This window comes from Phoca vitulina, unplaced genomic scaffold, assembly GCF_004348235.1.
Source record: "Phoca vitulina isolate PV1807 unplaced genomic scaffold, GSC_HSeal_1.0 scaffold8, whole genome shotgun sequence".
Lineage (NCBI taxonomy): Eukaryota > Metazoa > Chordata > Mammalia > Carnivora > Phocidae > Phoca > Phoca vitulina.
Window position 1 is genome coordinate 16233785 of NW_022589711.1, and position 27533 is coordinate 16261317.

Consider the following 27533-nt stretch of genomic DNA (forward strand, 5'->3'; position numbering starts at 1 on the left):
AGAAAGGGACAGAGATTGGAAAATACTGGGGCATTGAGTCAGAGTAAACTTGTCCCACCAGCAAAATAATATTTTAAAAGACTAAGACATGTTGACTTATAACTACTGAGCCTGAAGTTAATTGGAGAGATAGATATATAAATAAAATGGTAATGTAATATATAACAAGCATGTGTAGAAGTATGTGCTAAGTGCCTTGAGGGTGCTTTGAAGGAAGAGATTAACTCTGCAGAGTTGGGTAATGCTTTACAGATGAGATCATATTTAACTAAACTTAAAAGACAAGAAATGTAATAATTAACATCAGGAAACAGGCCGTGTCTCTGAGAACATGGCAGCAAAGAGAAGAACAGCAAGAAGTCTAGAATTTTGGGAAAAGACTTGTGTCAGGGGCACATGTCTTCTTGTGTGCTAGACTTTGGCTTCTTTGCTTATGTTAACCGAGCACTAGGAAAAATAAAGAAAAGAAGCCAGGCATATATGCTCTTTGGAACTCTAGCCCCTCTTGTTCCAATGCGGTGCCTAACAACAATGGGGGAGGCAGTTTTGAGTTCTTCGTGGCAGAATCAAGCAGATTGATCAGGAGAGATGATGGACTGATGAATTAGTCATAACAAACTTTAGCCATGGTCCCTGGACATGGATTTCAGTTTCCTGATTCAACAACTTTGTTGTGGGAGCTGAAATTGTGCTTCTGCAAGTGAGTAGGTCCTTACAGAAGTAACCCACACTATTTATACTGCATTTATTTGTAACCCAGCATTCACTCACATGAATAACTCTTGGCTGCCTACTTAGACTTTGTCTGCACTAATATGCGATTGTACAATTGACTAAATTTGGAGTTCTGTCTGACATTATTGAAATACTCCTGAATTTTCCTTTTACAGGAAAATAGTATATATGTTACAACTGAAATGAGAAGTGTAATTTATTGTAATTCACGTCTTATGTGTAGGTAAAACTATAAGCAAATATTTTCATGTCTTAGAACCTTTACTTTTCTCAGTTTCCTATCAAAAATGCTCACTATTTTTCCTTTCAACAAATCCTTGATTTTGTTATGTATACATCTATCTAGACAAATAAATCAGATTATTTTTACTTTGTTCATTTCCCCAAATACCATTTTTATCCACTACGTATTTTATCAATTACTAACTCTTCATTCTTTATGCCTTAACATCTAGGAAATATATAATAAAGTTAATTTCTTTTGCAAATTGTAAATTCTGAACATTTTATTTGTAACTACTTTTTTTTTCAGGCAAATTCAATATTATTTGATTCAAATAAGATATTCTCCAGGGAAAATAGCAATAAAAAATTTGACGCCATCTTTTGTATTGTAGAAATCAGAGATGAAATGCCATGTAGTTAATTGATTAACTTACTATATAGTTATCATTTCTGAATTTTGATATTCATAAATTATGTCACAAACCATTCATTTCTCTATTTTTTTAAATTTATAGTTACTTAGCATCCATGTTCAGACATCCTTTAATCATATGATATTAAAATGTAAGGCAGGTATTAAGATCTTCTAAAATCGACAAGTCATATTCAGCAAATTACATATAATGTTAATATGACTGCAGATTATCTTGCTTTATGAACAGTAAATTAATGTCAAATCAGGATTCAGTTATTTTTATTATGTGTGTGTGCATGTGTATAATTCTTCTGCATGTGGATTAGTATATTTTTATTCTTAAAAAAATAAATGGATATGTCTTGGAAGGGGAAAAAATGACCTGCATTTTCTATCCTGTACTATATTTGATTGAGTACTTTGTATTAACAGTATAATGGTTTTAAAAATGTACAGAATTCTAGATACCTCAAAAATGAGACAAATGATAGGTACTAGTGTTTCCAATGTCATGTTTCCTTTTGAAAATGTAGCTCCATTTTCACTATCAATATCTAAATAAAAGGTCAAAAGAGAATGCACCAAACCAGACCTTTTAAACAATTGGGAAATGATGCTAACTGTTGCCAATCGGTTACAGGAGTGAAAATCAGATCTGAGTGTTTGGACTTAGAAAGGCAGCTCAGATTCTTTTTCTAATTTCTGCTTTGACAAGAGTTGCAGTCAGGCAGCTAAAATAAATGATCTTGAGGTGGAAGTGTTCCAAAAACCTCTCCATTGTACTCATATGAAATAAAATATTCTCTCTGTACTCTAATATACACATATATGCATATATATTTAAATTTAGAGACAAGGAAGTTCTATCTCAAAGTTCTTTCATCCATTAAGTGGGGATAATAATATAGACAATTCATAAATTTGTTGTGATCTTTTATTACTGATCACAATAGGATCTACTTAATGAGACCTCCTGGCCTGTTACCCTTTCTCTGAAAGTCTCGAATTAGGTGAAAATGAAGAGAGTTCATAAGGAGGCATGGAGGACATGAATCTCGGGTCAGGCTCACACTGCTTTCAAAGTAGCAGGAAAGGTGGGCAATAATTAATTTTGTTAGCAAGGATATTTATGGAAGGAAGAAGCTGTAAGTTGTGGTCTTAAAAATTTATCTTTTGGGGCACCTGGCTGGCTCAGTTGGTAGAGCATGTGACTCTTGATCTTGGGGTCGTGAGTTCAAGTCCCACGTTGGGGGCAGAGTTTACATAAAAAAAAGTAAAAAAATTATCTTTTAGTTTTATATTAACTAGATGACCCTGCCAAAAAAATGGACTTTTTTAGATCCCCTAAAATATGTTATATGTTTATTATGCTATGAACAAATTCATTTAGTAAGTATTTATACACCTTCTAAATTGTGCTAGGATCCTAACAAAAATAGGCAGAGTTCTTCCCTTCAAGGATTAATTGTCAAGTGTGGAGACTGACGTCAATAAAATCAGAGCAGACAGAAAGTTTAGGTAGAAGAGAGAAGTATCATACAATTTTTTTGATCTTCCTGAGAATTCCAGCGAATTCCAACTGATCCTGTGTTGCTGAATTTCGGTTGATTCTGATTACTCTTCTGGTGTTCAGTATTTAGATTATTCCAAATTTTGCTCTTTTACAATAGAGCTGAAATAATTGGATAAACAAGAATGTACTGTAAAAAGGATAAATAAAAATGTTTAAAATGTTTCAGAACACAGGATGAAATAAAGTTAGTAGTGATTAAAAATGTAACAGTGACTGGGAGATACTTCTTATTCAACAGATACTTTTCTTGGCCCAATTGTCATTGGACCAAAGTGTTTTCCATCAAATTTCTTTCAGCAGGTTTGTTTTTAGGTACATATGAAGTCAAAAGGAAAGGATGAGGGAGAATGATGGGCTGATAAAGCAGGAGTCAGAATATGAGCCAATAACGATTTGTAGTGTTATCTGTCTGGACACTTTAAAAGACTCTAGGGCAGTTCTCTTAAAGTGGATTAACAATTATTAAAACTATTGGGTTGTTTTTTTTTTCTTTTTTTGGTTCATTAATTATTAGTCTAGGAAAAGCCCTAAATTTCATGCATTTTCGCAGTTATAGGAAATAAAGATATTGTTTGGTTTATACAAAAATATTCATAGTACCTGAAAATATATAGACTGTCTCCAAAACAAATCAAGATTTATTATTACTCATTTTTGTTGATATGGAATAAAAAAAAGTCCACATAATGTTTTTTTGGCTAACTTAAAAAATGAACAAACAACACCAAAACCTGTTATTTGTATTCCAGTTCTTAGGAATTGAATGGTATTAGCTGAATTTGAAAGGCTGCTTTTTAGATCTAATGGGATCTTATTTTAACTCACTGTCTGATAGCAAATAACCTAAGATTTTATCATCTGTGCTGTGTTTGGTGGTATTAGTTTCTTTACATGGAGTTTTAAAGGGCTGATATCATTATATGTTCTTGTGTTTGATAGCCTTGTAAGTCATTTCCCTTTGCATAAATTAAATACATATATTTTGAGATCCTAATGAGCAAAGGATTTTACTAGCCGATGAAGAATGTATTATTTTCTATTTTAGGTATGCATGAAAATTAAGATTACTCATGTTTTTTTAATTTAGAAAATATCTTGCATTTACCTCCAGCCTGCCTAAGCCATTTAGGGAAGCTTACCATGAAAATAAAAAGTATTATAAAAATTAGTAAATAAGGGGTATACGTGCACATATACATGATATTTATTCAGTGTATAATGTTGTTAAAGTCAGTTCTATTTTATGATCATGGTAATCGCACACCAGGCAATAACCATTTTCTCCAGTGATTAACGTACCACCATTGAATTTTTAGAAGGTTGTTTTCTTAATTTGACTGTCTAGGAAGCATTTTCCCTGTTGAAAAACAGGTGTAAACATCAATACCCAAGTTAAGAGAGCAAGCTCCTACTGTTTTCCGATGTCTCCAGTGTAGAGAATCCAGCAGGTTCAAGTCTGAGAATTGAGGAGGGCTAATTTATCAGAAGTAAAAGACTAGAAAATTTTTGGTGTGACTCAAAGACTTTAGCTGAGAGAATGACAGGAAGCCTTTTAAGAGCAAAATAATCTGTCAGACACTTTGACTATATAGGGACTGTGTGGCAAACATGTGAAATCAAACCCCAGCACAGTAATTACAGGTAATTTGTGAACTGTTTCTCATTTCCTCACTGTGTAAATTATATGCCTATCCACTTGAGACAAGATTTGACTTTTTGAGAATCTTACTGAGGCTCTATAGCTTGACACTGGCTACATTGTTTCAGTGTTTCCTCCGCTACTCTTCAAATTTTCAGCCAGTTTTGAGTGAAAGGAAGATTTTGGTGTAAAATTCTAAATTATTCTTTCTGTTTATTATGTTTTCTGTATTGGAATCTAGCGTTAACTTTCGGCAACTTTTACTAATCATGGATTAGGGGTTGAATATTATGGCTCAAGTCTATGTTCAATCACCTCTCCTATGTATGCCAAATAAAATAAATCCTAAACCTTTCAGAATATTGGGTTCCATTCTAGTTGACTCAATACTTGTTAAAGACTCCTAGGTACTGCAAAATTGTTAGAAGGCGTTACCAGCTAATCAGGGTAAGAATTGCAAGACTCTAAGCTGTACATTAACATCATTTGTGAGAAAAAGAAAAGCAAAGTAATAATAATAACAATTAGCTTCTTTTTTTATTTGTTTGTTTCTAAAGATTGCTGTCATCTTATTTCCTACCATTAAGTTTTCCTAAAAGAAAAAAAATCAAAGAGCATTTAACATGCATATACTCATCCATCATTAACATTTCTTTAATCTTACATAGTGGCGTTATTTGTGTTTATTTCTGTTGTGCTTTTTCTTTGTTTACTTCTTTGACAAAGCATGTCTTTTTTTTGTTTGTTTTACCTATTTGTATTTTGCTACTGCATGTCACACTTTTTAAATGACTCAGTGAACAAATGAATTCTTGTCATTTTAAATTTCACTCTACGTGTTACAAACAATCTGCTTATTCTCAAACATCGCTCCAAGTTTTTGCTTTGTGTGGGAACAGGAAAAAGAAGTGAACAAAAAAATGACAAGAACCATGTGGTACAGCCAGCTTTGTGCCTGATAATCTGTGTAAGCCTGTTACAGTTAAGCCTAAATAAGACCTATGTATTTATAATTTGAATCATTTGTGTTTCTCTTTTGTTTGCATGATATGATTTTGTTTTATATTTTGTTTTTTTCCACTCACCAGATGTTCCCAACACTTTGCTTCCCACTACTATCATCCCCTCCCTTACCACTGCAACAGTCACAAGCACTGTAGCCATAACAACCAGCCCAACCACATCCGCAACAACCAGCAGCGTAAGAGGTACGGTATGCTTCTTTGTTATGGCCTGGAAAACACAGTAAATGAAGCTTTAAGGGTTTTTTTAAAAGGGTAGAAAAATTGAGATTCAATTTTATTTAATTATAAGAAGTAATTAAGTCACCTAAATTACTATCAATTAGGGTTATTGGAATAGGATATGAGGCAAGATGGTACATTTTAACTTTTTTAGTGCCACTTATAACTATTACGAAAATATTCCAGAATATAGGTTAAAAATATATGGAGCAAACACTGAGCAAGTTTAAATGTGAACATGGGACCCTTTTTTTTTCTTTTTGTCTTGCCTTATAAATATAAGCAAAGAAATAAAGTGTTCAAGGTTGCAAAGGTAGCTTTTGCTTTTTAAAGATCTTTGTTTAATGTTAATGACTTATTCTTCTGCCACTGGATTAAAAATAGCCACAGTGTTGAATGTGTTCTAAAAATTGACATAATTCATGGGATCGTTAGAAACTATTCATCACATAGAACTTTTAAGTAAATATTCGACAAGTCATCCTAAAGGGATTCTCTGAGTAGATCTATTTAGTCTACTAAGAGAATGTTCTAAAAACGAATATTGATAAAGTTGTCCAGGACGATAGGAATTCATTTGGCTCCGTGAGTAATTTCTGGTACTGGTTTATTAATAAATATTTTTGCTTTAAGGAAAGCAACCTTGAAGAAATAGAATTAATCTTTAAAGGCAAAAAATAATTGCATTATGGTTCGGAAATATAAAAAAAGCATTCCTGAGCAGTCATTAAGTGGTTAGTAAGTGATGAAGAAATTAAAAAAATTGTGAGTGCATTGTAGGAAACAGATTTTAAACTTAATTTTTGCATAAGCAATGTTCAAAGAGAATTTGTCCTATTAAGTTTGTCTTTTTGTATTTATACATGTTTTGTGTCATGTTGGCTATACTAATATGTGTTAAACTTAACAATTTAACTTGAAGTCATGGGGACTTTACATTAATATATGTTAATTAAAGTTGTACTAAGTACTGGGCTTAACATTATTTTCCTTCACTTGTAAAGATTGTTCAGTTAGACTACTAAATTGAGCTGCTAGCTTTAACGTAACAGTTATCATAATATTTTTCTCTTGCTTCTGAAAAATATCTGATATTAGATAATTATTAATGTTTATTAATCATGTCAACTCTATTATATGATATATGATTGATAACTGAAGTTTGATGATAGTAGCTATAAGATTTTCTCAAAAAGTCCTATGTTTATATTAGTATTATTAAGTGAACTGTATTTGAGCTAAATCTATAAATGAGAAGAATTTAAAGATCTTTCTCATAGCAATTTATATGGACATGGGGGGAAAGTAATAAAAATGAAAAAAGGTAAAAAATGCTTTGTGATATTATATGAAATGAAAGATACCTAAATTTTTACTGTGCTTCAATTTATTATTTTTCCAAAGATTTTTAACAAATAGCAATTTAAGTGAAATGCAATTAGTGCATACTAACAAAATCCTGTGATAATATTAAGTTCTGACTGTAAAGACAGATCACTTTGATGGAAAAGGATAGTGACGTTGACTTGATTTTTTTTGAAGACCTACTTATAACAAAAAAAATTTCCTAATTGTCAATTATTCCTTCCTTCTTCAAAAACATTTATTGAGGACTTGCTATATATATATGGGGTCATGCCAGACAGTACCATTATGGAAATTAAACATGTTGTATCTAAAATCACTAGCAATTAAATTAATGCATTCTTCCTAAGTAACCAGTGTCTGTGCTTAATGAAGGAAAAGTATTCATACCCTTTCGGAGCATATATATGTATACACACACATCTTAGAATAAAATAAGAGAAAAATGTTTTATTTCGAAGTGAGGTATTTAATAACATTTTATATTTGTTCACATGCATCTTAAGTGGAATCTTACTTATTGCATCTGAAGCAGCCTGTTAAAATGAAATAAATTTTCTACTTTTTCTAGTAAATTCACTTTTTACAGGTTTCCTAAAATGTTCTGTGAAATTTACAATATAGACTTTAAAAGTGGTAAAGAATTAATCTTTTCTGCAGAGGAACATACAAACGTCAGAGAAGCCACACACCATTCCCTGTTACTTTTACTTAACAATTGGAAGATATTTTTCAAAAGGCACCAAAATATGTGGAAAGAAAAATGTATTTTATAAGTTAGGCACTTCATAGTAGTTATTTTGTATAGAAAAAAAATGGCAGCAATAACATTAAATGTTAGTCTAATGTCTACTTTTCTCTCCCATCTTCAACAAACCACTGGGGGCTGGGAAAAGCCACCAAGTGCACCTGTATCGTTAATGTTCTAGTCCATATTTGAGGGAGTGGAAGACTCAGTCAGTACATAAACATTGTTATGAATTATTTTATATATTTATCTGTTTCATTTCCATTTTCATTTACTAGAATGTGAATTTCATCAGAGCTAGGACTTCTTTAATTTTTAATTAGAGTACAGTTGACGTACAATGTTATGTTAGTTTCAGGTGTACAGCATAGTGATTTGACAAGTTTATACATTATTCTGTGCTCACCACAAGTGGGCCACCATCTGTCACCACACAGCACTGTTACAATATCATTGACTATATTCCTCATGCTGTGCCTTTTACTACCGTGACTTATTCATTCCATAACTAGGAAGCCTAAATCTCCCACTCCCCTTCACCCATTTTGCCCACCCACTAACCCCCTTCCCCTTTGGTAATCATCAGTTTGTTCTATGTATTTGTAGGTCTGATTCTGCTTTTCGTTTGTTTTATTCATTTCCTTTTTTTTAGATTCCACATATGAATGAAATCGTATGGTATTTATCTTTCTCAGTCTGACTTATTTCACTTAGCATAAAACCCTCTAGGTCTATCTCTGTTGTTGCCAGTGACACAATCTCATCCTTTTCTATAGCTGAGTAATATTCATGTGCATATGTACATTTGTGTGTGTGCATGTGTACACCACATCTTCCTTATCCATTCATCTGTCAGTGGACGCTTAAGTTGTTTCCATATCCTGGATATTGTAAATAATGCTGCAGTAAACATAGGGGTGCATATTTTTTTAAAAGATTTTATTTATTTATATGACAGAGACATATTTCTTTTTGAATAAGTGTTTTCATTTTATTTGGGCAAATACCCACTAGTGGAATTATTGGATCATATGGTATTTCTATCTCTAATTTTTTGAGGAAGCTCTGGGGTGCCTCGGTGACTCAGTTGATTAAGGGTCTAACTCTTGATTTCTGCTCAGGTCATATCAAGGCCGTGAGATCGAGCCCCACATCGGGCTCAGCGCTGGGCTTGGACCCTGCTTAAGATTCTCTCGTTCCCTCTTCCTCTGCCCCTCCCCCCCATGCTCTTTCTCTCAAAAAAAAAAAAAAGTAATCATTTTTTTGAGGAAGCTCTATACTAGTTTTCACATTGTTGTGAATTTTGTACTCTCTTTTTTAAGTTGTATGGTATTCCTTTGTGTATTGCCTATTAGAACTTTCATATGCAATTAGTCTTTGAATGCAATTCATTTACTTATAAATTAGTAAAAGACATTTCAAAATTATAGTTAAAAAAGGATTATAATAAGAATGTATTGTCTAGGGGCGCCTGGGTGGCTCAGTCATTAAGCATCTGCCTTTGGCTCAGGTCATGATCCCAGAGTCCTGGGATCGAGCCCTGTGTCGGGCTCCCTGCTCTGCGGGAAGCCTGCTTCTCCCTCTCCCACTCCCCCTGCTTGTGTTCCCTCTCTCGCTGTGTCTCTGTCAGATAAATAAATAAAATCTTAAAAAAAAAAAAAAAAAGAATGTATTGCCCAAGAAAAGGTTAGAACTAAAGAGAACTCAATATTTTCATCTTGCAGATTTTTGTTTGTTTGTTTCATCCTTTTCATTCAATAATCTAAAGTAAAGTAACTATATTTGATTTTATGAGGTTTAAGTGTTATTTCTTCAAATTTCATAAACCATAACATTTACCTACCTGTCTATGTATTTAATAAGTGTCTGCAAATAAATCACCCTTCATGTCTCCATCTATACTCTTTCACTGCTACTAAGTTTCCCATCCTCAGATATGATAAACAAACAATTTAAAATACATTTAAAGAATCACACCTGTGGCTGTATTAGAAATCAAGGTGAAACAGAACAAAAGAATCTCCTCAAATCATCAGCCACAACTTTAAGAATTTTCATATCTCTTCAGTTTATACGTAAAATGCGTTTCTGTTAGGAGGAAGAGGAGCCTCTATACTAGTTTATACTAGTATATATGTATACACTCTATACATATATGTATATACTCTATACATATATATGCATATACTAGTATATATGTATATACTCTATACATTCCATTCCATATGGAATGAAAGCTAGCAATTAGCACTATCTTGTTACAAATAGAGGTGTCAAGACATGGAGAAGCCAGCAAACTTGAGCAGTTCTGGGCAAGATGGAAAAAAAATGTGCTCTAGAGGCATTTTTGGGTGTGAGTACAAGGTCTTGGGCAATGAATCAAATTGAGCCTCAGCATTTTTATCAGAAAAATGAGAAACACTTGATAGAAGCACTTAATTCCCAGGTTGTCTTGAGGATCAGATAATACCTAGAGCTCTGGAAACATAATCAGCACTCAGTGTATAATAGGATTATTTTTCAGTTCTTTTTAGTAAAACAAATGTGTTTATCTATAGTTGTATCATGCAATTACTGAAATTTTATATATATATAACTTGGCAAAGTTTTTTTGGTGTTAGTGTACTGATTACTTTTAAGCCCAATTTTTATTGATTGTATGGAAAATTAGATAAAATGTTACTAGAGCATATAGAATTTATCTATCCATGAGTATAGCAATAGTTTATACACTTATTCTGGATTTATATTATATACCTAAAACCTGAACATTTTATAGATCTCTTAAATTTTTTTTCATTACAAAAGACCATTGCTACAAGACATTTTAATTTCTAATTTTGGAAATTGCAGGGTTTTTTTAAGTCTAGTGGCCTGATTAACCCTATCATTCAATTCACATGGCATATATATACTCTCACAAATGTTTCTAGTGTGTTTTTTTTTGGATCACTGTGATAAATGTTAATGAGTTAAATATGACCATTTATGAAATGCTTCCAAATGAACTGATGTGATTTCTAGTATTAATATTATTTTAGCATGGTGTGTTTAATTTGAAAATCTTTTTCATTTTGATCATGTCATAGAGCTTTAATTTCATAACTATGTCATACTGTAGGAATCCTTAGCAGTATCCTCACTTTATACAGATAACAATATAAAGGTACTGAAAATTTAAAAAAAATATATATGAGACAATGACATGTATCAGTGGTTATGTCTATCATTATTTTTAAAATTAGTATTCATAAGTGAATATTTTATATTTATCAAGACAGAAAACTTCTAAACTCCTAGTTGCTGTTTCTGGCTCTGCAAAATTGTTAATGTCTTTCAAATACAAAAATGAGAGGGGCGCCTGGGTGGCTCAGTCGTTAAGCGTCTGCCTTCGGCTCCGGTCATGATCCCAGGATCCTGGGATCGAGCCCCGCGACGGGCTCCCTGCTCCACGGGAAGCCTGCCTCTCCCTCTCCCACACCCCTGCTTGTTCCCTCTCTTGCTGTGTCTCTCTCTCTCTCAAATAAATAAAATCTTTAAAAAAAAAAGAATGAGATGATAGATATAAACAGAAGATATAAAACATCTGATATACTTCCTGTTAAATACTAAAAGTCTGTTCAGAGACTTTATGCATTTCAATACGTCAAATAGGGAAACATAATTCCAAACTTGATGATGAAATTATTTATATAGTCTAACTTTGTAAACATCTAAATGAACTATTAGTTCAAATATAGATTTGGGTTTACATTAGGCTTTGAAATGGAAAAAATAATTTTATAGTAATAAAATTACATCATTTGTCTAGTAATTTTAACCAATTTATTAATTATAATGAGGCTAATTGCAATGGGACCTTATTTCAGCATGGCATTGCAAAACAAAAACAAAGGACGTCTCTTAAAAATTTAAGAACTTGACCATTATCAAACTATCTACTAGAGTAATAATGACCAAACTCACAAAATTTAAAGATGGGTACCGTTGCATTGATTGTAGCCTATTGATAGTAATGCTTTCAGATAGGAATGTCTGAGCCACTGTCCTGGATCGGCCCCTAATACTTGTAGGAGCCCCCACAGACATTAACTCCACCAGGGCCAGTGTTGTGGCTGGACTAGCCCTTGTGTTCTTATTATGAGCTCAGGATGCATTTTAGCAAGAAACCATCAGAAACTTTGAGAGACAAGATTTATTACTTAGTTCCTGGAAGGCCACACAATGAGATCACAAACATAAAGAGAGAGAGCATGCATGGACCTGGCGCTCTGCCTTTATTAGAGTATCTAAATGTTTTGGAGGATCACTAATTGGTGAATTTGAAGCCTAAGAGTGGGAATGAGGGCACTGGAAGGAAGAAGTGGGGTTACTCAAAGTAGTCAGGTACCTAAGGTACCCATGGGTTTCTGAAAGAGGAAATTTCACAGGTGGGGCAGCCTAATTCCTTATCTTGTTGGTTGGCTAGCAGCTCTATCCTACTGCAGGCAATATGTTTATTCAAGGTGGATGTCTTTTGAAATAGATACCTCAAGGGGACACCTGGGTGGCTCAGTCCATCAAATGTTGGCTCAAGTCATGATCCCAGGATCCTGGGATAGAGCCCCGAGTGGGGCTGCCTGTTCAGCAGGGAGTCCCCTTGTCCCTCTCCCTCTGCCCCTCTCTCTCACAGGCTGTCTCTCTCTCACTCTCTCTCTCTCAAATAAACAAATAAACAAATAAATACAAATCTTAAAAAAAAAGAAAGAAAAAAGAAATGGATACCTTGACAATCAAAAGCTTAATGTCAGGCTCTTCCACTGAAGGTTCTCAATCCTTCACTATTAAATAGCATGCTAATTTTGTTACTTATGTTTAAAAATGTAATATTAAGTGAAATATTTTAAATCATCCATGTAGAATAGAAGAAATTTTAGCATACATGATAGCTCTTTTAGCCCATATGCTGCCATTGTACTTTTAAATCATGTGAATGACGTAAAACTTAGTTATTTAAATGTAAATGAAGTTAGGGACCTGTTTGACCATTAAGTATGATCCTAAAATATTGCTGTCTAAAAGATCTTAATAAATACTTTGTTCTCTAAAAATTTCTTGAAGTAATCTAAGTGACTTGTAAAAACAAAATTCATTAACACAAAGTTAAACTCTAGCAAATTAAAAAAAAATGCTGAACTATTTACTTTGTGCCAGCATAGGGAAATTGAGACAAATTATAAAATTCCACACATATTTAATATGGTCATTTTTAATGAACTACAGTGGCCTAAAATGCTGATTATGAAATAGTATTTTTGTATGCAGATTTCTTTGATTGTTGTTTCCTTTCTCTGGCTTCAAAATACAATAAACTAAAGTAAAATAAACACAATATGCATCCATGTGTCCTCCAAACTGCTGTCTGAAGCATCTATTTAATTAAATCAGGTTTAAAAGCAATAATGAGGGGCGGCTGGGTGGCTTAGTCGTTAAGTGTCTGCCTTCGGCTCAGGTCATGATCCCAGGGTCCTGGAATTGAGCCCCACCTTGGGCTCCCTGCTCGGCGGGAAGCCTGCTTCTCCCTCTCCCACTCCCCCTGCTTGTGTTCCCTCTCTCGCTGTGTCTCTCTCTGTCAAATAAATAAATAACATCGTCAAAAAAAATAAAAATAATAAAAGCAATAATGATCTGACCTATGCTTCTAGTCTCTATTTCCTTTTATCAAAAGAAAGTCTAGTCTATCTTTATTTTATCTTTATTTGGTTTTATTAATGTGTCACCTCCTTCCCTTTTTGGTGTAGATACTTTAAACAATTGAATACAAGATCATAAGCATTTAACAGAATAAAAGAAAAAGCCAGCACCGAGAAAGAATAAATGGAGTAAAAACGTTATAGGTCTAAGTTAGTCACTATGAATGCACTCAAATGGAGCATTTGCAATAGTAAAATGTATCATCTAGACACAGTTAAATCCCAAAGTGTGCAAATCAAGAAGTTGTTTATGAGCTTGTATTATGAGTGTTTAGCTATTAAAAATGTTTCTGGTTTTATTGGTGGTAATAAAACACAATTTGCATGGTGTTGTGAGCTTTTAAAAATTAAGTGTCAATATGTTGGGTTTTTTTCACTTGGCAAAAATTAATAATTCAGTCTCCAGATGGTCCATATAGAGAGAACTGCTTATCTACAAAAAGACAGGTTTCCACATTTAAGCGGTAAGTGTAGCTAAATTTCCATTAGTCTTTTTAAAAACAACAATTATTATATGAAGTTGATGCAATTTTAAATTTAAATATTAAAACATAGCTTATAATGAAAATAGGCTACTAAAAATGTTTCTTACTTAGAAAGAGCAAGCAACACATATGGTTCCTAGCTGAGGGCACTTTCAACCTTGCTACAAGTATTGTGTTGCTAATGCTGAAGGGAGAGACTACAGGTTGCACGTGGGAGGGAATGCTGACTGGAGGGCCCCATCTCTCAGCTATGGACCCACACATTTCAATAATGGCAGTGTTTCAGTTTAGGTTATTCCAAGATAGCATAGAATGCTGAAGTCATTTTTTTGTATTCTAGTAGATCTTATTTGGAACAAGAATACATATCACTTGTTGTATATAACCACTTCCAAAACTCAACAAAGCGTTTGACTCTCACTTGTATGAAGATGAACTCTAGCAAAACTTGAAAATCCTTAAATATTTACCTATTTCTTTATAGCATTTGGGAAATAGTTGAGGAAAACCAGTGTTCTTATTTTCTTTCCAATATGACCTATTAAGGGAAGCAGTACACTTATGCTCTACTCTATTTTCTAAGAGCACTCTTGTGGTTTGTGCAATTTAAAACATCAAACATTTTTAAGAGTTTCATTTTTAGCTTGTTTATTTCTTTGGCTTAGGTTAATTTAAACAGAAATCTTTGTTCCATTAGTTCATATTTCTTCTAAGTAAACAGTTTTACTAATACTGTTTTCACTTCTGTAAATGTAGGAGTGTCTTAATTGATTTTATGGTAATAACCCTAGATTTTATATAATCTAATAACACACACATTTCCTGCGAAACAACATCTAAGAAAGAAAAGAAAATGTTCCCTAGTAGACTATGTGCCATTTTCTAGGATTCATCTTTATATAATAATATGCATACACATACAGATAATAAATTTAAAATTTTCCATATTTATGATATTCCAAAAAGCACATCACTTATAAGATACCAAGACTTCATCACTTATTATTAGGGTGATGATCTGTTTTATATGTTAAAAGCTTAGCCTTCATATATGAATAAATGTATTTCCAGAACATCTCTAAAATTATTTTTAAAATCATTAATAAACTAAACTGGTTGTATCTTTCTTACTAACCAACGAATTAAATTTATGAGCTGTGCCTTTGAAGCTGAAAAGATTGCTGGCACTGCCCTTGCTTCTTTGACACTCCACATGAAACGCAGTTAATAACCTCCTGGGTTAGCTTGGTGAAACACCGAAGTGATACTAATTATACCAACTTTGGGATAGAAAGTGACCTTGACTTCCGCTGGAACTTTCTGCCAGGACAATAAATAAGAGCAAATGCCATAAAGCATGACTTCTGAGAAGGGTCTAATACAATCTATTAACTCTGGGGAGTTTGTGGAATTACAATAAGTGCTTGAATAATTGTAATATTTTAAAACATCTCTTGCTTCAATAATACAGTAGTTTCTTTTTTTTTGTTATTTCTCTAGATTTCAAATAATCTCCCATTAGCTTTCTGTACTCATTTAAATTAGCAATGGCCAGAAAATTAAATGCTATTTGATGCTAAGTGTGTATAAGGTGATTGCAAGGCAAAGAGACAGATTTTTCTGAATGACTTCTCAAATATGTCTATAATATTTATACAGTTTTAGTATCAGAACTGCTCTGTGCTAAAGCTGAGATAACACTGACTTTTAAGGGAAGAGATGTCTATAAAATGATTAAGAAAAATGACTAAGAACAAAGTATTGTCCCAGTAGGTACACAGGCTTAAACTATTGCAAGAAAACCTATCAAGGCCAATAATGTGTACCAGTTTCACAGTTAAAACCTTGAGTTTATTAGTTTTAAAAAGGGTCAACAAAGTTACTATAAATGCTAACAGGTTAATAAGACCAGAAATCAAACTTTTTTTTTACCACTATTGTTTAAAGAATTACATTAGTGTAAAGGGAATTCTGCTCAAAGTGTTCAGTATAATAAGTGGAAATATGTAATTTAAGTCCAGTTATTCTTCATTTTAGAAAAAAAAAAAAAGAGATGAACTCAAATAGTCCCAGGGCTATTTTATTTAACTCACTAGTAAGCAAAGGATGCTGATCAATGAGTATTTAAATAAAGAAAGAAAAAGCAATTTAATATGAGGAACTGCAGTAGATTCATTGAGAAACATACTTTTTTGAAAGTGAACTACATTTGATGTCTTAAGAACTAGATTGTACAATGAAAAGCAGGAGGCTCTTCTGGAGTAGTCTGTGTTAAACTGGGTAAGTTGCAATGGTCTTAACAAAATTATTTTTTCTTTTTCCTTGAAGTCACATTCTTTAAATATTGATTATAAACTTTTTATGTCCCTAGTTTAGATGGTGTGTTACTCAGAATGTCAGCAGGAATTGACGGCAGTCTCAAAAGAGTGTAATAAAAGAGTTTTTAATGAGGAGACTTTCACAGAAATATGGACAGAGTTTGGGAAGCTAATATGGGATATAGAGGCACAAGAGAACTCTCAACAGCAAGGTGCTATGATCAGCACTGGACCTGAAGGGCCATAGGAAGTGAACAGGGTTATTCTAGTTAGAGAAGAATCGGGCCAGAAAAGGGGCAGCTTTAAAAGACCAGTGGCCAAAGAGGGACCCAGCCAGTATCCAAACCTCGGTGAGGTGGAGACACTGGGAGAGAGGAGGGATCAATATCGGACCACTTTCTTCTCCTGTCTTCCAATATCTTTCCATTAATCCAATTCCAAGGAAATCAAAGGTCAAGGAATCTGTGTGGAGCAGTGCTGAGAAGTCAGGCTCCCAGAGCACAGAGCAAGGCAAAAACGGGTGGAGGGTGGACTTGGGGACCAAAAGGAAAATGAACAGCAGAGACACATGGGTGTAGAATGTTATCTAATTGGTTTACAATATGTTGTATAATTTGTTCACTCTGGGCAATAGCTGTCAGATTTTGTTTTAGTTTTGGATTTTTCTCATAAATATACTTATCACAAGTCTATAATAGAACACTAGTCATGAAGCTAGTAATGGTGATAAAATAGCAGCCGTCCAATTCACTTTAATATATAATTTCCCTTTCCAGGCTACCATTGGAAAGAGACAAACACTCTCAATGTAGAGAGCAAGTTAAGAAGTTTGGTAGGGCTGGCATTGTTGTGAGATATAAAAAATGTAAAAAAAAAAAAAAATCTATTCTTATTTAAATAACTTACTTTCCAAGAGGAAACCATTTTGAATCTCAGTATGAGGAATACCCATTTAATTCATTGAGTAGTGAGAGATTCCTCATTTGAAATATTCTCAAATCTACTTGCATAGATGCAAACTGTTTTATTTGAATTAAGTGCTTTCAAAAACTTGGTTACAGGAGGTGGGGGGGGTCTAAAAATGAGTTAGCTGTAAGTTAATAATACACTGATACAGATATGTATTATTAACTTTCTATTAAAAGAAATTTAGTGTCACATAGACAAATAATTTTCAGTCTGGAGATAATAGCTTTTCAGAAAAGAAAATCATTTTCTTGAGAGAAGATTTTAGAAGCAGCAATCACAGTCTCTAATATATTACATGATATTTCTGCCTTTGATGTTGTTAAGTATGTGCACTTTATTAATTCAGTGAAGTTGGCAGATAAGAAACTTGTAAAGTAAAAACAATTCAGCTTGTTTTCACTCTGAAGTTAACTGTCTCTGGTAGAGCTGTGCCCCGTGGCATTTTACCACCGACAGGCCAGAAAGTTTTGTTGAGAGTAGGATATTAGAATCGTTTTTAAAGCACTAAGTATAACAGTCTAATCTTTCTGGTGTTTCTAGGTATCCTATCCCCTCGTTCTGAGAGTTAGCTGGAAATTGAGCTCTGTATCTCAGAATGCTCTTTTAGGGAACTGAAAATAAATTCTCACATACTTTTCTCTTAGACCTAGCAGGTTACAGACAGACATATTCCATCTTAAATCCATGTCAAAAGAAAAGAATGTGCAAATTAGAAGGAAGTCCTAATGGTTCATTTTCCTACTTCATTTTCATATTTCTAATTCCTCTATTTAATATTTGGCAATATATCAATGTAGGATTTTTCCATGACAGTGTATAATGTGAACTTTTTAAGTAACTTTTAAATTAAACAGTGCTTTACTAAAAAGTAAAAATAGTATATAACACAGTCTAAATGTAGAGTTATGTTTCACTGGGTTAACAACAAATACCATATATATATATATATATATATATATATATATATACCAAACATATAGACTCAGCCTGAGACAGTGAAATTAATTGTTGGAAGCAGGATATTTTGGTGTTATCTTGATTTGGCCTCTTGACATATGATCTTAGGCAAAGCAATTCATCTCTCTTTACCCAAGAGGCTATGTGAATTCCAAGGTGTTTCTCAATTCTTGAATTCTATGAAATATGATCTGCATATCTGAGCCTTTCATCAAGATTTCAGAGACCAGCATAGTTTCTAGTGTTTTTCAATCAGAACTTGGGGATTGATTGAAATAATTTCCTTAACATAATTCTATACTTCCAAACTTCATTTAGGTTTGAATGTTCTGAAAGCTAAAAAATTAAAATGAATTATTAGATTCTGACCACAATATATGGCTTTTTGGTCACTGTTTCCTAGCCATATGCCCACCAAAAGGTTATTTATACTATCTGTAAAATTTCTAACCTCACATTAAGGTGGTGAAATAAATATTGAGTTCCAGCTGTGGTGTTTGTAAAACTAATGCAAATGGCCCATTTTCATAGTTCTGTAATTAAGTCCAAAGTCTCTGTTGATCAAACACTTCGTAGCCAAAGTCCACAGTTTACACAGACTTTCTGATACTATTTTCTCTTAGGATTTAAGACTGATCTATTTGTACTGGACTAAAATGGTTATAGAATAAAATGGTGGAGAGCATGGCCTCTGCTGGACTCATATTATCTGGGCTCTTCTTTTCATTTTGCCACACTTGAGTTTTGTGACCTTCCTTAAACTATGCCTCAGTCTCCTGGTTTAAAAAATGCAGATAATAATAATAGCATCAACCTTATAATGTCATTTTTGAAATTAAATATTTCTATGCATTGAACTTAAAAAATGCCTTGCTTGGGGAGCCTGACTGGCGCAGTCTGTGGAGTATCTGACTCTTGTTTTTGGCTCAGGTCATGATCTCAAGGGTCCTGGGATTGAGCCACCCCAGGGGCTCCGTGATCATCGGGGAGTCTGCTTGAAGATTCTCTCCCTGTGCCCTTACCCCTTCTCATGTGCTTGCTCTCTCTCTCTCTCTAAAATAAATAAATCTTTTAAAAAATGCCTTGCTTATGGTAACTACTCATGTTACTGTAGTTATGTTAACTTTTATAATAATTATTAAAAATTTACTTAAAATTAACCATATAAACAACATAGGATAAAAATTAGGGTTCTTTTCTGGCTATCAATGAAATTAACTACAAACTGCTAGGTGAAGGCTGCAATGTGTGGTACATACACTACCTTTAAAATCATATAAGTATTCTTCAAAATCTAGAACTTCAGGGTTTCTGTTATGTGATTTAAAGTGAGTAGGATAAAAGAGTTTCATTGCATTTTTTAATAATTCAATTAGGTCTATTATCAAATAAGTCAGAAATATTTTTAAACTAAAGTAGTATCTTTTATAACTATTTTTTTTTTTTTACCAAATATTAACACATTTAAACAGTCTTGAGTAACAGAAATATCTAGTTTGGAGACCAGGTGCATGACATGCAAGTTATACTGCTGTTTCTGTTTCTCCAGCTCTAAAATGTTGATATTCATTTACGTATAAGAGGTATTCTAAGCATGAAAACAGTATTCAAATTTTCTGTTGTCGTAATATGGGTGGTTTTCTAAATATGGAGTGGCTATTATTAGAAAATACATTGAAGGTATTTCATTAATCATTTAAAAAAATTGGGTTTTGTTAATAACCATTTTTAGCATATTTTAATTAGTGCAACTTAATATTTACCTTTGATATATTGACCTAATGAAGCCACTTACTCAGCTTAAAGCTGCTCATTACTAAATTCAGTTAATTAAACTATATTTAAACTCCTCCAATAAAGTAAAGAACTCTGTGAAATGTTTGAGAAATTATCTAAATACATTCAAGATTTGGCAGACTTATTTCTCATTGATTAGTTAAGTTTCAAAATTTTTAGCTTCTTAATATAAAAAATTTCTCTATATGTCTCATTTTAAACAAGTTCATCAAAAATAAATTAGTTGAAAAATGGTAAGCAAAATGAAGGAAAAGATGTGTTCCTTGTTCATGCTCTTGAGATACATTTTATTTGAAATGTATAGCATATATTATGTATAAATATATAGTATAATGTTTATACAAAAATATTTTATGTGAAATCCTATTTTGCATTTTCTTTCTTTTGTATCATGATTATCTTACTGTGTCATTTATTGTAATTCCACATCTCTTGATGTTTTCCTGAGCTTAAATGACCTTCTTCAAATTTGAAAGGGCTAATATAAAAGAATCATTTTATTTCTCCAAATTTATAAGAATTATAAGTTTAATAATAATAAAATATTTTGCATTTATTCAGCATCAGTTTAATTACAGTGGAACATTAAAATATAGATAAGTTCATGTTCCCAAGTATATATTCCAAATAGAAGCAGACAATAATTATTGTAATTTTTTATTTTTTTTTATTTTTATTTATTTATTTATTTTTTAAAGATTTTATTTATTTATTTGACAGAGAGAGAGATAGCGAGAGCAGGAACACAAGCAGGGGGAATGGGAGAGGGAGAAGCAGGCTTCTCGCCCAGCAGGGAGCCCGATGTGGGACTCGATCCCAGGACCCTGGGATCATGACCTGAGCTGAAGGCAGACACTTAATGACTGAGCCACCCAGGTACCCTAATTATTGTAATTTTTTAAAGCCCAAGATAATTGAGATATCCAATGAACATTTTGGTAAAATAGAATTTTACCTATTCACTCAGTGGATTAATTTAATCAAAACTTCATATTTTTATAAGATCTAAATGTCTCAGGAATTCACTATTCAAAATGGGACAAAACATACCTATTTTGAAAAGTTATTTTTTAAAAGTCACACTGGTAATGATTTAAAGATAAAATGAGAGGTCTCTGCATTATTATAATGATGAAAAATGGTATAAATGATCTTCTACCTAATATTAAATCATTCAAATTAAAACTTTATTCTTGCTTAAGTGATACTCAAGGTAACATAACAATTTATTTATCTTATGCTAAGTTTATTAGCCACAATATCCCTGAATGATTTTTACATTTATTTAAAAATTTAAAAATAGTAATAGAATCATAGAATGATAGAAACAACCTTCAGAGCAATGCAGCCTACGTACTCCTTCATTTTCTAGGTAAGGAAATTGAATCCCAGAGAAAAGAAGACATTTATGACCATACACCGTGTGATGCTATAACCAGGCCTAAAACCATAATCTTTTGAATCACATTTTTTCCCACAATAACCCATGATAGATATTATTTTCCTATAGACAGAGACATTGGTTGACAATTTCTAATATAAATCTAGCTCAAATTTCATGACTTTAGAAGAGGAGATAGAAGACAAAATTTTATGTTATAAAATATTATAAGATCTTATTCATAGGAAATATCTTAATATGTAAAACAGAATTAGGGGAAATCAAAATTTGAGAATTTATGTTTTCAAACAATGCCACTAAAAATCATTGATTATTAAACCTGGAAAGGCTTTTCAAGGTTAAAAGTTTCCACTTCATTTTGCTAATGATCACTTAGCTAGCTTCAAAATTAGAACTAAAATTCACAAACACATAATTCTATTTCCTACACTATGTTTATTTCCAAATAGTACAACAGTTAATTTAGAAAGTCAAAGCAGGAAAAGCAATATATAAACTCTAAATATTTTTGTTGAAACACCTCTAAATGGGCAGATGTCTTTCTAATACTCTTTTAGTAATACATAGACAACAGGCTCAATCTGGTTAAAACATTGCTATTCTGAAATATTGTGGGAAACTTTGTAATTCTCCTTCATAAAATTATCAAATATATCTTACTCTTTATTTTCTACATGTTCCTACCCTAGCCTGATGGGGAAACTCATTTTTTAAGTCTGAAGAATAGTTATTTGGATTAGTTATTTTATTGACTTTTTTAAACATCTAGTTTTAGCAAATCATTTACTGAGTCTTAAAACAAGATAAAGGATTTCTAATTTTAATACCTCTGAAAATCCTGTCTTTATACTTCTTGGTCATTCTTACTATTTCAATAACTTTTTCTCCTACACCATCCTAGCCCTGCAAGCCTTATCTTATTATCAGAAGTGCTAAGTGATACATTGGTCAGTGTGGAGCTGTAATTGTTTTGTCTTCCTTCCATAAATGACTTCTCTGGAATCTATCCAAGGTCAAGGCTGTCACTTTCTTTTTTCCATGCAGTTTGGCTTTACAATGAAAGGTTTTGTTTAAATTATACCTCAAGATTTAGGTGTTCAAAAACTAAGGGAATCACTTTGAAAGTTTGATCTATGAGACAAAGAAAATAAAGCAACATATTCATTTGAGTAAAGAATTAATTTAAGCTTCCAGAATGAACTCTTAATGAAAACTCATTATATTATTTGCATAACTATAACTTAATTTATAAATTAAAATCATTAAATTTAACAACATCTCCTTGATTGTTTATGCATAATCTATAAACTAGGGGTCATAATTTTGAATGTGGGAGCAGTTTGGAAATTATAAAGTACTACAAATATATGTTTCTCATCACTGTTCTATTTTTTCAAACCTTTCCTCAAACTTCTACTGGAGAGGAATCAATTATTTTTTTTAATTGGGAAATGAAAAATATCAATATTCTAAAAAAATCCCATGTCTTTTAAAAAATGGGCTATTTATAAAATTTAGTCAATTGAATTTTTACTCCACTACAATTTGATTAACATTAGAAGTTATTTGTGTAGTTGTGTAGTTATGACAGAATAATGTAAAATGGAGAGAAAGTGATGTTTTCACATTCCTTAAACAGTTCATCTTTAGTTTTTTTTTTTTTTTTTCACATACTTTTAGGGAGTCTTTCTTGCCTTTAGCAGATAAGATGAACATGCCATCTAGAACAAGCTGACTTTGGAGCAGGATCTTAATAGAGATACAACTTTAAATAGTCACCAAATTCCATGGTCTAGTCTTCATTTTGGTTATTAGGAAAATTAATATGTCAATTAATCCAATGAGATTAGTCTCTTAGAAGAAACAAATATATCATTTACCATTAGTTCATTCTGTAAATATGTATTTAAACCTTTATTTTTCACTAAGCATTCAGTATGATAAGCAGCATACATAGTTACTAGGCTAATGAAAAAGGAGGGGAGTAGAAACATTGAAATTTCCAGGGAAGATTTCTTTATTGCACAAATAATTATCATTTACTTCTATCAGGCATTATGGCAAACCCTGGGAATAGATAAAGAACAAAATAGGTAAAGTCAATGCCTTCATGGGAAGTAGAGAGAAATGCTATGTAAAATATGTACAGAATCTTGTAATTTGCTCTAGAAGGTCATCACAGGGGACCTTCATAAAGTAGTGATATTTGCTAGATATGAAGGATGTGCAAGATGTGAAGTTGGGGAATGGAGAGTTGGGGAGTAGGAAGGAGCATTTTGGAAAGAGAAAATAGCAAGTGCAAAGATCCTGAGGTGAAAAGAAGGTTGGCCATTCAAAAATCCAAAAGAATGCAGATTGTCTCATAAATGGTATGAAAGTATATAGTGTTAGATCCTGCAGAACCCTAAACTTATTTTAAGTATTTGAGCTAATATCATAAAAGTAATTGAAGAAAAAAGAAAGGAAGACAGAAAAAGGAAGGAAGGATGGAAAGGAAGGAAGGAAGGGAGGAAGGATGGAAGGAAGGAAGAAAAAAGGAAACTCTAACTGTTTTTAGGCAAAATAATACTATAATCAGATTTATACTTAAAAGTAGACTTCTGGCTGCCTAGGAGAAAATGTATGAGATGGGCAGCAGGGGATGGTGGGAGAAAAGTTAGGGAGCTATAGAAATAATTCTGGTGAGACATGATATGGTTTAGACTGGGGTGTTAGTACTACTGACAGAAAATTGGAATAATTAAAATTAGCCTGCAAAATCCACAGCTTTCCTGATTTTATGGTTATGTGGACTAATGAAAAAGAATATATCACAAGTGTCTGTTTTACCAAATTCAATGGATGGTAGTGCCATTCACTGTAGAAGTAGAATTATGAGTTTATTTGAACATATTGAGCTTGTTATGCACTTGATATCTCCTTTATTATTGAATAGATAGTTGAATATACAGATCTATAGCTCAGACTTGTCACTGTTGTTTAGAATTGGTGAAACTCAAGCTTGAGATCGTTCAGGGAGAGTATATAATGTACAGTCATCAACTGGATTTGTAACAGTGCAGATTTACAATGTTTTCTGGTTTATTTTCAGATTTCTGAATAGCCCAGATTTTAAATGGATATACAGATCCTATGACTGGAGAAGAAATGGCATTGTGATTAGGCAAGGGTCGTGGAGAGAAAAGATGAAGTGTTCTAGGGAGTGATCGCCTTTTATCTGAAAAGGAGAATAATGGACTAGACAAACACAGATGAACTTAGTAAGAAAAGCAGAGAGTGAGAGCAAAGGAGTATAAGATCTAAAAACAAAGGTTTTTTTTTTTTTTTTTCTTTTTTTTTCCAGATGAAAGTTTGTTAAATTTAAAAGTTCTGTGATGGAAAACTTCTAGGTGATCCAAGTAGTTCACCCAACTACTCTGATGTCAGAATGAGAAAGGTTTTTAAATGACCAAACAATGATTAAACAAGAATTTAATATTTAATAGTAAGATATAGACGTGTGGAGCTATGAATTTAGAAGCCTTCAGTATATATAGTTGTAGATTGATGGATGTCTCTTTCATTTGGATATTGGAATTTCCCAGGGTTATCATAGGATTTAGGTTGGAGAAGAAAATCGTGAACCTGATAGAAAAATTGGTCAAGAAAATTGGAAGATTTATCAGTGAGCTGGGAATAGGTATGAGTGAATGGTAGAATGAGCCACCAAGAAGTTGATAAAGAATCTAAAATATCGATGGGACTTGGATTGCTCATTCAATATGGAGCACTTCCTTCTTAATGTCAAAGTACCTGGGAAATTAATTATTAATTATTATTCACATGATGCAGAGTAAGGAGATGTATAGCATAAGGGGTAAATTTCATCAAGCCTATATCTGCCTGATGAGCTGCTTATACCCTTCTACAGCTTACACCCTTTGAATAAGCAAACCCCATGAGTCCACAAGAATCAATATCACTCTCTATTAAAGCTCTGAATTAACATGTAAGTTTCTTATTCTTTGAGCTTCCTTTTCGTTAATGCCATTTTGACAGTATGCTATCTGTTAATACATTACTTTCACTGAGTGGAAAGTTTTGTTAATTGTATGGTTTCTTAAGTAAATCATGGTTCCATTGTGCCTCCTGGAGGTGATACAAAGGTCACTTTGATTCATGTCCGGTTGTGAAAGTCCTCACTCACCCACTTAGAGGTCATCCTTCACAGCTGCATGATCTCCAGGCTCTCTTGACCCCTGCACATCAGATTCTCCTGGAGAACTTTCTAAAATTAAGTTTCCTTAACTGTTTTTAACACTACCAGTAGAGATTCTGATACGTAGGTCTAAGGTTGACTATAGAATCCATGTTTTAAAGCTCCCTGGAACAGAAAAATGTAGAAACTGCTGGTTCAAAGTTGGTTCATAAATGGGACATTTAAAATTGTGTTTTAAAGTTTCTTATTTCTCAGAGTTTAGGTTTCCATTAAATTTTACTAATACCCTGTTCTCATCTGGATCTATTCCTTACCTTTCTAATTATTATTTGTCATTAAATTTATAGTGATATAATTACTTAGTGTGAAAAATGAAATGTTACCTGAAAACAAAAGGTTTAAAGCAATATAATAAATTATTCTTTATTTTATCCCTCCTCTATCTCGGACCATTGTGAAAAGATAATCCTTTATTTACTTTAAGGGCATTTATTTAGTGAGCAGTATTAGAAGTTAGAGATAGGATCTCCCTTCTTGGCAGAGGGCAAATTTACTGTCTAGTTTAATAATGATAGGGCAAATAGGAGACATGGGGCAGGTTTTCTTGTGGTCCATTATAAAAGATTGGGTATCTCTAACCTCAAGGGTTCCTCAGCTGATGGAAACCTACTGTGTGCAGAAGAATACACTAATCCACTTCTTGTTGCTCCCATGGAAATTGAAATGCATGGGAAACCAAGGCAAACTAAAGCTCATGCTAGTTGCTCTATGGTAATAAATTACTTTGTCTCTAAACCAGGATTCTCATATCTCCTGCCATCAGCTATGAAGCTGTGGCAGGTTAACTTGTTAGCTTGCAAGCAGGGTAAAATCTGAGAACATTCACAATTCTTAACACAGCTGTAATTAAAAACAAAAAAAAAAAACGTTTATCTCATTGAATGTCTCTGATTATAATATTGCTGTGAGTATAATGAGGTAATAAATATAGTGTTTAGAATAATGCTTGTTATATATGGAATAATAATTTCATAAAATGTAATCTATTAATAGTACTAGTATTAGTAGCTATAGAAACATCTCCACTGTCTACATCACTTACAGATACATGTCATAAAGATACTAAAACTTCATATCTTAAATAACAAATCCCAACTTAAAACTCTGTCACATTAAATTAGGGACAAACTCAAGTGACTACTGGAATTATTTAGGTAAAATAGTAAGGACTATGCCAGAGTGGAGAGAAAAAATTCTTGAGAAGGAAACAAACCTAAGATTTTCCTGCTGATTATTGCTATGTGGGAAAACTATGGGTCCAGTGTTGACAAATTATCTTATTTTAAAAGGGAATCCATAATATTATGAAACGTAATTTTTATGGTTAAATATGCTTTATGTTTTAAAAAAGATTTTATTTATTTGAGAGAGAGAGTGTGTACTCACGAGCATGAGGGGGAGAGAAAGGGGGCTGGGCAGAGCGAGAAGCTGACACCGTGCTGAACGAGGAAGCCTGGGATTATGACCTGAGACAAAGGCAGCCACTTAATGGACTGAGCCACGTAGGCGCCCCTGGTTAAATATACATCATATTTATTTTGAGCCCACGCACTCAAATAAAATAAGTAATAAGTTTATTGGCCAGATCAAATCATTGATCATTTGCTTTATCAAGAACAATAAGGAGTATCCAAATTATGTTATAAATGTACCACTAAGAAGGGAAGATAG

General features: G+C 32.8%; 1 protein-coding gene across 3 annotated transcripts in view; it reads left to right on the forward strand.

The window, feature by feature from the left end:
* The window catches only part of CADM2 (cell adhesion molecule 2), a 1086523-nt gene that overhangs the window by 1011493 nt on the left and 47497 nt on the right, over positions 1-27533 (forward strand). The window contains exon 9 of one of the 3 annotated variants that reach the window (XM_032407371.1): positions 5676-5795. The exons of the other annotated variants lie outside the window; for them this stretch is intronic. Within the exon in view, the coding sequence (XP_032263262.1) occupies positions 5676-5795 (120 nt within the window). The remainder of the gene's footprint in view (positions 1-5675; positions 5796-27533) is intronic. 3 annotated transcript variants of the gene reach the window in all.